The 17,225-nt window shown below is 35.3% G+C and overlaps 1 protein-coding gene across 14 annotated transcripts in view; it reads left to right on the top strand.

Annotated features, from left to right (window-relative positions):
• ANKRD26 (ankyrin repeat domain containing 26) overlaps nucleotides 1-17,225 on the top strand; it is an 88,600-nt gene that overhangs the window by 13,172 nt on the left and 58,203 nt on the right. For 9 of the 14 annotated variants that reach the window (XM_049881765.1, XM_049881768.1, XM_049881772.1 and 6 more), the window contains exons 5-12: nucleotides 2,829-2,899; nucleotides 4,037-4,093; nucleotides 5,747-5,780; nucleotides 9,808-9,880; nucleotides 13,215-13,275; nucleotides 13,368-13,570; nucleotides 15,543-15,672; nucleotides 15,975-16,036. In XM_049881765.1, the coding sequence (XP_049737722.1) occupies nucleotides 2,829-2,899; nucleotides 4,037-4,093; nucleotides 5,747-5,780; nucleotides 9,808-9,880; nucleotides 13,215-13,275; nucleotides 13,368-13,570; nucleotides 15,543-15,672; nucleotides 15,975-16,036 (691 nt within the window). Of the gene's footprint in view, nucleotides 1-463; nucleotides 602-2,828; nucleotides 2,900-4,036; nucleotides 4,094-5,746; nucleotides 5,781-9,807; nucleotides 9,881-13,214; nucleotides 13,276-13,367; nucleotides 13,571-15,542; nucleotides 15,673-15,974; nucleotides 16,037-17,225 lie in introns of all 14 variants that reach the window. The other 5 variants (XM_049881775.1, XM_049881774.1, XM_049881773.1 and 2 more) reach the window with 2 other exon arrangements.

Genomic DNA, 17,225 nt, shown 5'->3' with positions numbered 1-17,225 from the left:
CTGTGTAAACTTTTACTGTGTAAACTTTGACTTCTCTGGCCCCTAGCTGACTTTGAATTACAATGTTACATCAGAGTAGGGAAGAAATAAAGAATTCTTCATTAAAATCTTTACCTACTTCAGATAAGTGACCTCAGCAGAGTTTGTTGTCCACCAAAGGATTTTAAATTAGCAGCTTCTGCTGTATAATACACCAGTGAGTGGGAGAGGAGGCTTTCTTTTTGTCCCTTCCTTTAAAAAAAAAAAAAAAAAAATTTTTTTTTTTTTTTTTTTTTTAGCCTTGTAGTAAATTATGAAGATAACACATAAGCATCCAAGGCACCCAAGATGCTTATGTCTCTTAGTACTTGTAAACAGTGAATTTTACACAGACAGGCAAGATATTAGCTAGGTAAAATATATCACTTTAGCTGTGTAAGTAACTGAAGTTCCTAAGGATGAAGTTATCTCTCTGTTATTTTAGAACAGCTCTCATGCTTGCTGTAAATTATGACTCAACAAATATAGTCAGGCTTCTTCTTCAACAAGGTATTGATGTCTTCTCTGAAGATGTCTATGGATGGACTGCAGAAGAATATGCTCTTATTAGTGGTTTTAATATGTAAGTGTTTACAATAAAATGGTAGTTATTACTAAACAGTGAGATTTAAAATTATAACTTATTTCTTATACAACAAATGCTGTAGATTCATAATTTGGTTCAGATAGTTTTAGAATGGCCATGAGTTATTCTCTATGAGTTATTCTACATCATCAGCCAGAAACCAAGCAAAAGGCAAAGTCCACTGTAAGGCTAGATTACTCAGAAGTAGCAATTAATGCAGGGTTCTTAACGGGAAGAAGTGGGTGTTAAGACTTTTGAGACCTTTAACCTTAGGAATGCTAACATCAGTTTCATTCGAAGTATTACCTGTATGCATGTGGTACAAAAGGGTCACATATTTGATTTTTCTAATGAATTGTTTGATTCTTGAACTGTACTTAGGAGAAAATCCTGTATTTTCCCTGGGGACTATCTCCTGCACCCTCCCAATTGAATTTTCCAAGAACCTCAGGGGCTTGTTAAGTCTAAAGGGGACAATCCTTTTCTACAAGTCAGATGGGGGTGATGAGGGGAAGGTATTTTAATCATTTTGTTGTTTTCTGAGCTTCTCTTGTTGTAACATTGCTATTGAAAACTGACCCTGACATCTAGTTGTGATTGACCTTTGCTTACAAGAATGCCCTTGCTGACCTAGATTTCTTACAGTCTTTAGCGCTAACCCATGCTTAGATGTCAGAGTTATGTTTTCTTTTTGTTTTTAGTTCACATATGCTTATATGTTCAGCCATTGTTCCCAAAGCACCAGCATCCTGCTCAGGCAGCTGGACCTACTAGCTTTTGCCACATACATAGTGAGCAAACTAATCTATTACCCCAAACTCAAAACCTTGTGTGGAGCCCACATTTTAGGCCAGACCTTCATGGTGAATTACCCTTTGAGGCACTTGTTTGTCTTTTTGCCAGCAGTTGTTAGTAGAGACCATTCCTAGCTGTCAAAGAGGTTCAAATAATGTTGTAGGAAAAGATCACAGTTTTCTTCTTTGCTACCAAATCTGTATGCCAAAGCCCCTTTATATTCTGTGGAATACCTTGTCTTTCCTCAGTAGGAAAGGTCTCACATTGTCTTTCTCCAGAGTAGTGGGTACCAACTTGCCTTAGATTTCATAATTAAGGTTGGCCCCTCAAGTGGTCTGTCCCCTACTACTGAAAATCTCCCAAGTGACCTATATCACCACCTCAGGTTTTCAGAGAGGCTGGCATAATTTTTAAATTCTGACTCACAAGACAGCCATTCAGTAGAATTCTTGGAGTCTAAATTACGTTAGTTGGACTTAGAAAAGCTAAGTCGCATTTATGGTTTATTGGTATTCATGTATAAAAATAGGGTTACATCTTCTAAGTCATTTGGAGATGAACATGGAGATTAAGCATCATTCTAATAAAGATCTGCTAGTTCAAAGTTAGAGTGGGCTATGAAAGAACAGTAGTCTGAGCTAGGTCTTGACCTCTATTAATTTTCTGCCTTTGGCATAATTAGCTGCAACAATAGTGGATAATTATATTATCTAATTACATGAGGTTAATTAATATATTTATATTGTAAATAAATTTAGTTACAAGTTATGTAGTTGCTGAGATGCCGTGAAATTACAAACACAGACAACAGCTAATAACCAAAATTAGGATTTAGTAATATTTTCTGAAAGATGCAGCAGTTAAATATAAAAAATATATATATAGAGAGCCTATAAAAAAATCTACATACACACATGGATTTTGTTTGGGATTCCAAAATAGTTTCAGCAATGAAGTTCAAGAACAAATTCTTATTCCCTATTCACTATTTCTCTGAGCATTTTAAAAAATAATATCTCATTAAATCTTCATAACAACCTTATGAAACAGGGCAGTAAGTTCACTGTTTTACAGAACAGGACATTGAGCCCTAGAGCAGTGATGTGTCCAAAAACAAATAGCAGTTTGTTACAGAGCTAGGACTGCTTTTGAGTTCAGGATACTTTCCATTATGTCACGCTAACTCTAGTTCATTTACTGAGCTGTACTGCCCTCAATTCAGGACTGTACTTTTTTTTTTTTCTTTAATTAAATACCTCATAAGAAGTTTGTAGAGATTGCAGCTTTGAAGTATATGGGATAAAGTTCTGAGTTAGTGCTGATATTGTATGAAGTACTCTAAAGTACTCTAAGATTATTTAATATACTTGGTAGATGTTCCTCGCATCAATATTAAAATAGTAATATTTATCTCATTCTTTATATGTAGCAATCGCAAACTAATTTCTGAGTATAAAGAAGAAAAGAGACCTAAAAATTCTTCTCAAAATAACAACCTAGGTAAGACTTCTGGTAGTGCTGTTACTTTGGTGCTCCTATTGTAGCTAAAGAAAGTAAGAGTAAGGAAGTTTTGATAATGAAACACCAGTTAAGAAAAATTAGTGTGTAAATTGCATGTATACTTTTTTTTTTAATAGTCTAGAATTTAGAATTATTGAAGAAGTTAATTGTAGGCAGTTTATATTCTGAAACTGTATTGTCTCAAATGAAATTCATTTATTTAGTCATGGCCCTGAAACCCCATATGATATCTTTGTGTTCGCTTAGCAAATAACTGTGTTAGGTACTAAGCATTTTTCTAATGTCGTAGAATACAAACATTTTAAAAACACAGGCACTGACCTCAGGTTCTTCTTGTTATCATTTGTCATATTTATTCTACTTTATTAAGTGCTTACTATGTGCCAGATGCCCTCTAGGAGTTTATAAGTATCATTATTATTTATTTATTATAATATATTTGCAATTTACATACGTAAGATATGGATTGAAGGAAACCAAGTCAAGAGACTGGTGGACAAAGGAGGCATTTGCAGTAGTCAAAAAACCATAGCTTCCTCAGCGCCAATCCTTGGACTAGTATCAGTCCACTGTGAAGTTTTCACATATCCATATCAAATGAGTAAAATTTGGATGCTCAATTTACTCATTTTAAAATATTGGTCTTTTTCTTGGTATTTTGTCTTTCTCATTTGTCTTGCTTAAAATCTTTATTATTATTTAAAAAATAATAACTTTTTTTCCTTTTCTTTTTGACTTGCTCTGTCAACAACTGCCTTTAATAGGTAAGCAATGTTTTTAGTTTTATAAGAAATAAACAAAAATATTAGAAACAAAAGGAACTCTATGATCAGTAGTACATTATTATATATGATGGTTGTATGTGTTTTCCTACAATTATTCCAGTTACCTGATTGATAATAACTGTTAGAAAAAGGATTTAAACCCTGCTTAGTTGGAGAAAATTGACTGTGTAAGTATTCCATTTTCTTTGTAGAAACTTTCGTACCGTAGAACATATTAGCAATTCGCAGGATTCTGTATTTTCATTTTGGTTAGAATAGGATTGTTGCTTGTTTTGCATAATTTTTGAACATCATTGTTTCATTTATTCCTTTTATGCCTTTGTTCAAATAGATATAGAAATACAGGAATCTCCAAGGCAGATATCAAGAAAAACAGACTCAGTGAAAGGTATCCTGTGAAATAACGTTCTGATTGTAACCACATGTAATATAACACATCAACGCAAGTAATAAAAATTTCATATAACACAGTTATGTCAGAGTTTCCCAAGACTGCCCCCGAGGTCAGTGATTGATTAGGGGGCTCACAGGGCTCAGAATATAGTTGTATTCATGGCTGTGCTTTTTACAGTGAAAGAATACAAAGCAAAAGAAGCAAAGGAAAAAGGTGCATGGGTAAAGTCTGGAGGAAACCAGACACAGACTTCCAAGAGTCCTCCTGTGGGGTCACACGTCTGGAGGAAACCAGACACAGACTTCCAGGAGTCCTCCTGTGGGGTCACACAAGATGTGCTTAATTTCTCCAGCGCCAGATTACGAAAATACACGTGCAGTGTTGTCTGCCGATACGAGAGTCTCACCAGACACTTGATGCCCAGGGCTTTGGCTGGAGGCTGGCTGCGTAGGCACCCTTTGCCAAAATTCCAGATTCTCACAAGGAAAGCATAAACCACATTGTACAAACAGTTTGGGCACAGTGAAATATTATCATCAATTTGGGAATGGCGGGAACCCTTCTCAAATGCAAGTTTCCAAATACCAGCCAAAGGCCAACCTGGCAAGCAAACCTTTCCCAGAATAGCAGTCTCAGGCCTGCTAGGTGATCATGTTTCTGCACAGCAGTTATAGCCCACACTTAAATTTTAATGTTGTCCTAAAATTTTGCTTCAATAGCAAATAATATGGTGATATAACCTAACATGGTAATGTTTCAGTTGTATCATCCATGTTGAATAGCAGTGTTGGTTACTTTTTTGACTTTTGGTGAATATTTAACAAGTGTTTGTAGATAAATTGCTATGACCATATTATATTAAATAATTATAATCTATCCTATTTGATTAATCTTTTGGTAAAATTCTTAGATAAAATAAGCATAATGATTTATGATTTAAAATGAGATTAAAAAGTATCTTTTAATTATATGGATGGTCCAGACTTGATTTATATTATGCTAAATCCATTTATATATATAAAGCAAGATAAGGCATTCAGTCATTTTTATCTTTCTTAAATATTCAATTGAAATTACTTGCTTTGTATATTTCCATATACTTTAGTTTTGGGGATGAAAACCATATTTTGTTACTTGACCTTTATCTTCAGTTTTCACGGTGGCTAAGGCTAGCTGTATTGTATGGTAATAGTAGGTTCATCTTCCTGATAATAGGATGTTTCATCCTAAATTGAATATCTTGACGGAAGAGCTGGAGAAGCTGTGTTATGTCACAACAAAATAGGTGTAGTCTCTTTTAACTGCCGCTAGTCGCAGCATCTAGAAAAATCATGCTGTTTAACACTGTCAGTTTTAAGATACTGATTCTGCTAATGACACCATTTTTTGTCAGTCTGATAGCAGTTGACTTGTAGGTATGAAATTTTGATAAGTTACATTCTCATTTCCCTGCATTTGATGGACACAAAGGACAACAAGAGTTCCGAATGCATCAGTTGGCTCCCAGCAGTATAATTCCTATTTAGTATAGGCTCTAGGAGTGCTCCCAAGGGAATACTTCGTATTGGAGCATCAGAATATTATACTTGCAATAGTCTGTATTTTTCTATTGTTGATTTAAAATTATTTTACTTTTTTCTTTAATAGTGGATGAGAGTTCTGACGAGGACTCCTTAAGCAGGTAGGATTTTACAGATTTTTAAATCATCTGTTGACTTGGGGAATGCAGAGAGAAGAAGCTGACATTTGTTGAGTATTTTACTCTGGGCCAGACACTATAGTATGTGCTTAACATTTGTTATTTCATATAGTTGGCCCAACAACTCTGCAAAGTAGCTGTGCTATTACTTTAACAAAAAATTTTTTTTTATTTCTGTAAAATGTACATGACATAAAACTTGCCCTTTTAACTATTTTTAAGTGTATAATTTAGTGACGTTAGTTATATAATTATATAATCATCACTGCTGTATATTTCCAAAACTTTCAGATCATCCCAAACAGAAACTCAGTACTCAGTAAGCAGTAGCTTCACTTAGCCCCTGGTAGCCACTAATCTACTTTGTTCTCTGTGCGTTTGCCTATTCTAGTTATTTCATATGAGTGGGATCATATAATATTTGTCCTTTGTGTATGGTTTATTTTACTTAGCAGAATGTTTGCAGGGTTCATTTCTGTCATGGCGTGTGTCAGAACATCATTTCTTTTTATAGAGGAATCATGTTTCATTGTATGGGTAATACCACATTTTGTTTATCCATTCATGTATTGAGGGACACTTGGGTTATTTCTACTTTTGGCTGCTGTGAATAATGCTGCAGTGAAATTTGGTATACAAGTATTTGATTACCTGCTTTCAGTTCTTTTGGGCATGTACCCAGGAGTGGAACTGCTGGGTCACATGGTAATTCTGTTTAACTTTTTGAGGAACCCCCGAAGTGTTTTGCATAGTGGCTGTACCATTTTATATTGTTACCTACTTTTTAATAACTAGATGGCTGTGGTTCAGAGAGGTTAATCATTTGGCCCAAATCACGTGGTTAACATGTAGCTGAACAATGGACTTTCAGTCTGCCTGGCTCCTAGATCAACTCTCTTGTCACTCAGCATAGGCTGGTTGATAGGTACCTGTGCAGCACTGTGATTAAGATACAAGGTCAAAATGGGAACAATTCGGAATGTAAAATTTAGTTATGTGTTAACTTTGATTTAGGGTTTTCCTAAAAAGCCTTGTTAGTCCCCAAGAGTTTGTGCTAATTTATTTTTGACAATTAAAGTGGTAATCAGTACCTTGTTTTTACAACCAAAGGTACAGGTCTAATTTAGCTATGACCACAGGACCATAGGTTTTACATAAGTAGTACTTTATTCTGGTAAGACTTCAGACAAGTCTTAAGTATAGTGGGATCTACTCCTCTAGAGATTAATTACTTTATACAGTGAAGAATGTATAAATATGAACCATATATATGAACCAGGTTAATCATTATCAGCATCTGTTTAGGGGATATTTATTTCTAATTGATTTCTCTAATTAGGGCCTTACTGACTTCCCTACCTGGTTTTCCTTTCAGCTTGTCCCTTGCCTAGTTTTGTGAAGTTTTTTTCTTTTTCCTAGAGTGTTTTTTTTTTTTTCTCCCGCGACTTTTCTTGATTTTTTTACTTCACTGCTTTTCTAGGTATTTCTTTTCTTTTGGTATTTTTTCCATTTCTGACAGCTAAGTATTATTCCCCATTTTTCTATAGACAAAATAATAGGCACATAGACTTTCAGGGCTTCAGGGACTCTTAGAGCTTAATTAATCAAAACACCCTTTAGTACTTTAGCCTCTGTTCAACAGCCTTGCCAAGTAGTTGTTTAGATGGAAAACCTGAAATTCAAAAGAGATAAAAGCGACTTATCTGAATCATTTAGTAAGTGGCAGAAATGAGATTTGAACTCAGTTTATTAGGTCTAAGCCCAGTGCTTTTCTTCTTTATCATCCTATAGGTAAGTGTTTTAATAATACAAAGATGGGGAGTGGATCTAGTGACACAAGAGAAGAGGAAAAGAATGGAGTTAGCAGGGGAGGGTGAATTTGAAGAGGAACAACACTGGGTTGGATAGGAATTAGAGTTTTAGAAAAGATATCAGAATATTGGGTTTATGACAGGTTTGATAAAGGTAAGTTATAGGAGTGAAAGACATAGGATGTTGGGAGTTACCTAGAAAGGCATATTAAAATAGGGGGCTCAAGGGAGTCCTGAATAGGTGCTGTTTGTTTTGTTTTGTTTTGCTTTTAATTGGAAGAGCTAACCAGCTTCAGAGTTTCTATTGAAAGATGTTAAAATAACTTGAGCCACTTTACAGTTGATAAGAATGTAGTATCTGTACAGCAGATAGGAATATGGTATCATTTACTACCATCCCAACGTACAGAGGGTGACTTAGATCTCCTAGAGTACTAGGAGCCTGAAGGTTGCTGGGCTACACAGGTCTGTGGCCCAGGGCAGTTGCCTCTCACCTTCATCTCTTTTCCCAATTTGCTGATGTCCTTCCCATATATTTGTAAGGGTAGGGAAGAGGTAAGTTTAGCTGTCAAGTCAGTCATGAAGCTTCAGTTTGTAGTTGGTAACATGCTAATGTTGGGGATGGATGACTGGGATTCCATTTAGCTTGTTTCTCAGGAGCAGGGAAGTAGAGCTCCTACTCTTGGTCATTTGAGCACATCCTTGTTCCAGGAATCTGTGCCTTCATAGTTTGAAGATATAAAGATTAGAGACTGCCACCGATTCCTGGGAAGAGGGATCTGGGAGCGGGAGTCCATAGGAAGGAGGATATCTAGACAGTACTTAGGAAATAGAGGTACAACTACGAGGGCCCTGTTTTAACAATAGTCTCTTTTCTTGGATATCTCAGTTCCTGTGAAGGTTTTTATGGGCTTGCTAGTTTACGTAGGCTTGAATAAGGCAGGACCTGTATAGGAAAAAAAATTGGATTTTATGCTTTTTAATGTTTTAGTCTTCCTGGGGATAGTATTCCCAGTAACAACATGTAGATTTGTTCTTTGGCTTTTGTACATTAGTTTTCAAGTATTTCATATGTTTTTTAGGGGCTACCTGTACTGTTTTCGAGTAAAGGGTAAAAATGGGAGCAGTGTTTTGGCTTTTATAATAAGTGGTTTTTATGTTGGAGAGCCAAGACTGCCATTTTGACGGACATAGATTACTGTTTGAACTACAGACAATAGACAAGGGACAGTGTATCTTCCTTGTTTTAGGCCATCAGTTTTGTTTCAATTTAGATAGCAAAACTTAAATCAGCCATCAGTTGTTGATTTTCAGTTCAGGACTTTTGGTGAAAACATTATATTCTCAGGCTCTGCCAATATATTGGTAGTCACTCTTTATTATGGGGACTAAGAGTGAGTTGTCATTGACTGTTTTATACATTGGGAGAGGTTTCAGTCAGAAGTAGATAACTTAGTGTTTTTTTTTTTATTAACTTTTATTGAACTTCAAGTGAACGTTTACAAATCAAGTCAGACTGTCACATATAAGTTTATATACACCTTACTCCGTTCTCCCACTTGCTCTCCCCCTAATGAGTCAGCCCTTCCAGTCTCTCCTTTCGTGACAACTTTGCCAGCTTCCAACTCTCTATCCTCCCATCCCCCCTCCAGACAGGAGATGCCAACACAGTCTCAAGTGTCCGCCTGATATCATTAGCTCACTCTTTGTCAGGATCTCTCTCCTACCCACTGTCCAGTCCCTTTCATGTCTGCTGAGTTGTCTTCGGGAATGGTTCCTGTCCTGGGCCGACAGAAGGTTTGGGGACCATGACCGCCGGGATTCTTCTAGTCTCAGTCAGACCATTAAGTATGGTCTTTTTTAGTGTTTTTTTAAAAGAGAAGTAAAATTTTGCCAAAAAAAGTCATTGAATGTATACGTGTATTTTTAGACAACCCTTTAGGTTCTACAATTTTTGCCAACACCCCTCACCAGGTATTTTCGTAAGCACACTGTGCTAATTCTTTTATATAGCAGCATGTAAAGAAATTAGCATAGTGTGCTTATGGAAATTCCTGGGGTAGGGGAGTGCGAGGTTGGCAAAAAGCACGTGCATTATTTGTGTAAAAATATGGTAGATAGCTGACATTTCACCATGAATTTTTTTTTAAGAAATGAACTCACTCATTTTTGTTATATATTTTTGTTTTGCTCTAAAGGCTTTCCAACAAACCTGGCATTGATGATTCATGGCCTACCTCAGATGATGACGACTTGGATTTGGGTATCAAGGTAAAGTGCTCTATCGTGAAATTAATTTTCCTGCTCTGAATTTAGTTTTGTGTGGTATATAGTTTTAGAATTTAGCAGTGGTCTGCCCATTATTTTATATTTTTAATGGAAGGTTGTTCACAGAAAACCATTTGGTAGAAACACGACTAGTTGAATTTTTTTTTCACTTTGGTAAAAACTGAGAAAGGGGAAGCGGGGGCTGAAAAAAGAATGGACAGGAAAATACATAGTGACAAGAAAATGATATTGAGAAAAACTTCTTCACAACGCAGGAAATATGAAAAATGGTCAAGGATAAGGATTCTTTCTGTGACTCTTAAGTCATCCTGATATGACTTTTATAATACTCATGCCTCACTTATTGTAATAAGCCTGAAATCTCCTTGGTGTCTTCCAGTTCCAAAGCTGTACAGCATATATCATAAATATATGTATATGATGGCACTGGTGGGTTTTTGTTACGTATATGTATATATATATTTTTTCACTTGGATGCTTTTTATTTGATAGCTCATATTTTTTAGGAGAGAGCTTTTTCTCTGTTTCCATCCTTGGTTCTTCACTTAGACTAATGCAATATTAGAACTTGTGGAAATTTAGAAATTTATATTTTTGTTATCAAAATTCCTATTAGAAGGGGATTCCATTGTGCATTCTAGATCATTCCATTAAGAGTGTATTTAAAAGTCTTAACCTGATTGCAGAATGCATGTTTTGCCTAAAATAATAATAATCTCTAAAAGCAGAGACCATATGCTAAAAGCTTCCAATTTCAGAAATTTTTTGTATTATGTTTTTTAAAATAGCTACTTAAGGCCCTAAATTTCCAAATTTCTAAAATTCCAAATTAAAGAAGTTGTTATAGTTACAATTTAATTAACATAGCAGTGAATTGAAATAACTCATTTTAAGGCCATGCACATCGCTGTAAGCTACTGGAGGTTAGGAAACATATTTATTTATATCTTGGAGCACCTAGAATAAGGTCTTAAGTGTAAGATGCATTTTAATATATTTTGAATGTGAATAAATGAACGAACAAATGGACTTCTACATACTGGAGCTTTATAAGTAATATAATATGAATAATATATCTAATAATTACATCTATTTGGATTTCTAAAAATATGGCTTAAATTAATGTTCCCTTTTAATGTTTGGGATGTGTAAGTTCAGTTGAGTTATATTAAGAAAATATGTCATAAATAAGAAAGAAATAAGAAATACATCATAAATAAGAAAGAAGATCACAGTATATATTGTGTTATTCTCTAATCGTGAGCTTAGATTAAGTTTAGATTGTGAGCTTAAATTTTTCAACCTGTTTTAAGCCCCAGCCCATGTTCTATTAAATGTATCTTTTCAAGCCGTACATTACTCCTTAGAAGTTCTGATGACTAAGTAAAAAGTGGAGAGTTGATGTGTTAGGAACGTTCCTTTTCCATTTTTTTCTCTAGTAATAATTTACAGCTTTCAGTTAGCGGTAGATGACCAGATTCAACTAATTGAATGACTTACTCTGTAGGGATAAAATTAGACTTTATTACAGTTGTAGTTATAAACTGTATAGTAGTACAAATCAATGTTATTAGAAACATACTGTGAACAAAAACTTATATATATAGCTCTGTGACACACACACACACGTATGTGTGTACATTTCTACAGTATCTTATTGTACTTATGTTTTTCCCTTTCTTCCTGAACTTAAACTCATACTTTGATTGGCTTGTCATGTCTCATTTTTTCCTTCCTTCCTCCCTTCCCCGACCTTTTAAAAAATTATTTACCCCAAACCTGATTTTTCCCTTGCAGAAAACATTTCTTCAGTATCTGTTCTCTCTGCCCATCTCTGTCTTCATTGTCACCATATTTATTTACAACTTTCTGTTCAGTAGCTCTGTGTGTGTGTGTGTTGGTGTGTGCTTGTACGATCTCATTTATCATCATTGCTCCAGAAGGTTTATTCTTTTTTGAAAGGAGCTGAGTTTATACAATCACTTGTCTTAGCTTTTGACAAACAGAAGCAACATACACTGTTTGCAATTCCAGTCCATCTAGATAAGATACTACTAACAATTGAACTCTCACATTTTCCCCCACAAAAGATAATTTGGATCACCATATAAACCATGCAAACATGAAGCTAAACACATCTCAAAATATAAAAAGTAATTAACTTAATTTCCTATTGCTAGTATTTTAAAATAATAGTCTAAGCTACTTGGGTAAATTTTATTTATGTATTTATTTTTAATTTATTGTGCTTTAGGTAAAAGTTTACAAATGAAGTCAGTCTCTCATACAAAAACTTCTACACGCCTTGCTATGTACTCTTAGCTGCTCTCCCCCTAAGGAGACAGCACATGCCTCCTCTCCACCCTGTATTTCCTGTGTCTATTCAGCCAGCTCCCTATCCCCCTCTGCCTTCTCATCTTGCCTCCAGACAGGAGCTTCCCACATAGTCTCATGCGTCTACTTGAGCCGAGATGCTCTTTCCTCACCAGTATCATTTTCTGTCTTAATAGTCCAGTCTAATCCCTGTCTGAAGAGTTGGCTTCGGGAATGGTTCCAGTCTTGGGCTAACAGAGTGTCTAGGACCATGACCTCTGGGGTCCCTCTAGCCTCAGTTAGATCATTAAATCTGGTCTTATGACGAGAATTTGAGGTCTGCATCCCACTATTCTCCTGCTCCCTCAAGGATTCTCTGTTGTGTTCCCTGTCGGGGCAGTCATCGGTGGTAGCCGGGCACCATCTAGTTCTTCTGATTTCAGGCTGATGTAGTCTCTGGTTTATGTGGCCATTTCTGTCTCCTGGGGTCATATTTACCTTGTGTCTTTGGTGTTCTTCGTTCTCCTTTGCTGCAGGTGGGTTGAGACCAATTGATGCATTTTAGATGGCCACTTGGCTAGCTTTTAAGACCCCAGATGCCACTGACCAAAGTGGGATGCGGAATGTTTTCTTAATACATTTTGTTATGCCAGTTAACCTAGATGTCCCCCAGAAACCATGGTCCCCAGACCCCGGGGTAAATTTTTGTTTTATGTTATTTTGATGAAGAAAATAATCTAATGGCTACCCTGGTATTTATATAATAAACTAGATGGAAGAGGAGTCACATTTTGGTGAAGCCCATGGTAGCTCTCATAATCCTTACCCCATGAGAAGATGTAGGTTTATAAAATGGCAGAAATGGGATTTGAGTCCACATCTGAATGACTCCAAAGCCTGTGTTCTTTGTGTTAGATCATATACTAATGATAATGGTGAATATTATAGTTATTTTATCAATTTTGATACCTGTTATTTTTTAAAACTTTTTTTTTCCCCCTAGAATGTCCCAAGGCCGAATTTAACAAAGCTAATCACTGCTTCTCAGCAATCCAGGAAGACTAGTAAGCTATTTGAAGATTTCTCATTCTTGCATTATTCATTGATTTGAAATTACAGCTATTTGCATGTACTCTTTACTTCTCTTTTACTGTAGTGGAAGAAAAACCTAACATTGTGAGACCAGAAAAGAGAACCTTGTTTGAGGACAGCAATTCTGACAGTGAAGTTGCGGATGTAGTGGAAACTCTCCCTAAGCCATCATTCAAAGTCCAGGGCTTTTCTCATCCTGCCTTTCCATCACCTGACCCTCCTTTAAAACCTTCCTTGAATTTTTCAGCAATCCCTGGTGTCACAAAGGTAAGTCGTTTTTTGTTTTTTACCATGCTTTTGCACATACAGTACTCCCATCCTCATAATTGTACATCAGCTTAAAGATGACAGGGACCCTAGAAAGAACGGGGAGTCCTGAAGATCATTAACAGAAAACAAGTGTAATAACTCGTGGAGATAAATTTATAGGATTGAGATTTATAAAAAAGTTGGTGGAACTAAACAATTCTTAGGTATGCCATTGTGGAAGGACAGAATTAGAAAGCAACCCGCCCCTCTCCTCCCAGGAAACAGCTAGATAAATATGACAAGGAGGTGAAGGGGAAGATTCATTCGAGAAGACCAAGATGAATGTGGAAGTTGAATAAGAGAATCAAGATGAGACAGATTAGTGTAAAACACAGAAGAAATAGTAGGGTTGAACGAGAGCAGGAACTCTATATATTATAAAATATAATAGAAATTCTTTTAAATGGAAACTAAGAAAACCAGGTAATGAAAAAATACTCAGATTCGTCTGAGTGGCTTACAGCGTGATTTTTATGAGCACTGAAAGAAAATTTAATTCTCACTTTTAAGTTTGGTAATGATTTCTTTTAATCTAGCAAAAGTTGTGTTCATAGATCAAGCAAAGTGAAATCTGTTTTAGGCCTTATCAGATTTATTATAAATTATGAATTTTTGACCATTTTGTTTATAATTTCTAACTTAATTATTGTTTGATATATCCTTGGTAGCTGTTTTAGATTTTTTTTTTAGAATAAAGAAATAAATGTTCGTAGTCTTCTCCCTAACGGTTCAAAAATAAAATTTCTAATTATATTGATGAGTTTCTAAATTTATATCAGTTAAATGAGAATTAGTGTTTTAGAATTAAATCTTTTCATTAAACTTAAGAATGCATGTTACCATGATATTCTAGAATTGAATATTTGCATAAACTCATAAAGGAGTGTATTTTATATCCTTGATCCAAATGTTGAACCCAAAACTGTAGAGTTAAAAAATTGCATCTCTCTCTTTTTTTTTTTTTTTAACATTGTGTTTTAGGTAATAGTTTACAGAGCAGATTAGTTTCCCATTCAACAATTTATACACAGCTTGTTCCATGACATAGGTTGCAGTCTCCTCCATGTGTCAGTACTCTCCCCACTTCTTACCTGGATTCCTGTTGCTACTCGTCCAGCTTTCCTGCCTTCTAAACTTTGCTTTTGGGCAAATACCGCCCTTTTGGCCTTGTATGGTTGATCGTTCTGGTTCTGGAGAGTACATTCCTCAAATTCACTTCATAGGCTCCCTGCTCTTGTTTTAATTTTCACAATTTCAGAGTTGTTTTTCGCTTTGCATTATTTAATTATATCAGTTTAGTATATTTTACAAATATTTATCTTCTTCCAGCATAGGCTTTTCCTGAGTAATTCCGTCTACTCGTGTTCCCAATATGTTTATCTAAATTTTCCTTCTAAATCCCCTGGGTGCCTCAAATTTGTTATGTCCCAAACTGAAGACATTGTCCCTTATTTTTATCTTTACATTGCTGCTAAAATGACCTTTCTGAAATATATTTGGGACAGTGTAACTCCTCTGCATAAAAACTTTCAGTAGCTTCCTGTTCAATAAAGGGGAAAGTTTACTCCTAATACCTGTGTTCCAGTTTTACCACATTACTGTGGTCATTTACGATGTTGTTTCGTGCCTCATGCCTTTGCCTAGAATGACCTTTCAAGCCCCCTCTGCGCTTCTGTTCCTCTTGCGAGATATAGCCCCATCTTTGCAGCATTTCCTGAGCTTTCCAGGTAGAATTGACTGTTGACTCGTTTGTGCCCTAACTATACTTTATTCACTTAATTTGTAGCGTTAGTGAATGATACTTTTCTGTCCTTATTTGTTTTTGGGTATCTTATTTATGTTTCAGTGTTTGTTGCCTTACTGATTGAGTGAGTGAGTGAACGAATATAATGGCTTTCTAAAGTTTTTTTTCCTTTTTTTCCAATTGTAGGAAGGAGCAACAAAGCCAGCAATTGGAAAAAGAGAAAATAGTATTGATATTATTGAAAGTGCTCCAAGAGACGAAACAAATAATGACAACCTGACTTACGTTGATGGAGCACACAAAAATAATAGAAGCGGTAAGTTAGTGAATATCTGAAAATTTTTCTGTGCTTAAATGCTGCTGTAAAGAGCTTAAGTGAAAGCGTGTTGATGCAGATATATCTATTTCATTTAAATATTTTTCTTCAGCTAGCTCTTTTCACAAGTATCCCAGCTATTAGCAACAACTTTTTCCTAAAACCGTTTCAACCTGCTGAAATGATTTTCCATCACTTTTATGTCAGTGAAATGTTGATGAATGGAGATAGATTTGTATATATAATTTAATATTCACAGCAATAAATGTTCTTACTAATGTGTCTATAACTACATTTTATAGATATGATGTCAGCGTTAGGATTAGGAGAAGAGGAAGGTGTGGAATCACCTTGGGATTCTGAGGTACTGTCTTACTTTTTTAAAAATTAAACATAGAGTGATGTTAAAAGATAAGAGGGGATGCTTTGACTTTACTTTATATGCCCATAAGAAATATTTCCTTGTAGTTTTCAACCTATAATTTATTAAGTTACGTGCTGGGTACAATAATACTGCTGCATAGTACAATTCTGCTAATTTGCAGGATTCACTTACTGAAACCAATGTAGTATAATACAAAGTAAATTAAAAAAACACGGCTTAGAAGCTACAAGGGACCAATTTGGGTTCTGGAGTTAAGTTTACCTAAAAATTAGAGAATTACTCCAGATCAGCCTGTAACCAATACATGCTTTTATGTGTAAAAGACGTAGTGAGATTCAGAGGAAAACAGCTTGTACTGTAGTTGTTTTTTTTTTTTTTTTTTTTTAAGCTGCCTGAAAAGGTAATGTTTCGGACTTGAAAGTATTATTATATTTGGATTGTCACGTAGATCTGCAAGGAACATTTCAGGAGAAGGAAAAACATGAGAATAGTAATAACTTGGACTGTAATAAAAATAATTAGGTTTGGTGGTATTTTAATAACTGTTTTGGGTAGTTAAAATAGAATGCATTGAGCGCCTATGGCAGCTATGCTCAGTAACATAAGTGTAGTGTAATGATTACCTATACTAAGGTGACTACTATGGAAGGAGATAGGAAGGGTCTGATCTCCTAGATATAGACAGATGCTATGTAGTGGTACAAGCATTATATTTGAAGTTAAAAGACATGTTATCATCCTGTCACTAGCCATGGGATCTTGGAAAAAAAATTATTTAACCTGTTTGAATGTCAGTCACCTTATTCATAAAAATGGTACTAATACCTACCTCTCAGGTATGTGCAATGAATAAATATGGTAACAAATGTGAAAACATTTTATAAATCATAAAGGATGCTATACAGATGTGAGACGCAACGATCATGGTGGTATTTACTGTACTGACTTATTAAATATTGAGGACACTTTAAAACCTGAGGGACAATAAAATGGCAGTACTGTTGAGAAAAGAATGGAGAAGTTAGAATGAGCATGTGGATTTATAAATTGGGGTGTGTTAACTTTCAGTAGACTACTACTGGAGATATCCTATAGGTATATAATGATTTGACACTTGAGGCCCTCCTGATGAGATTTGGAATGCTATGACCTTGGATAAGTTTCTGTT

The sequence above is a fragment of the Elephas maximus genome, chromosome 4 (genome assembly GCF_024166365.1).
Source record: "Elephas maximus indicus isolate mEleMax1 chromosome 4, mEleMax1 primary haplotype, whole genome shotgun sequence".
NCBI lineage: Eukaryota > Metazoa > Chordata > Mammalia > Proboscidea > Elephantidae > Elephas > Elephas maximus.
The sequence above is the reverse complement of the archived record's forward strand: the minus strand, read 5'-3'. Positions and strand labels throughout refer to the sequence as shown.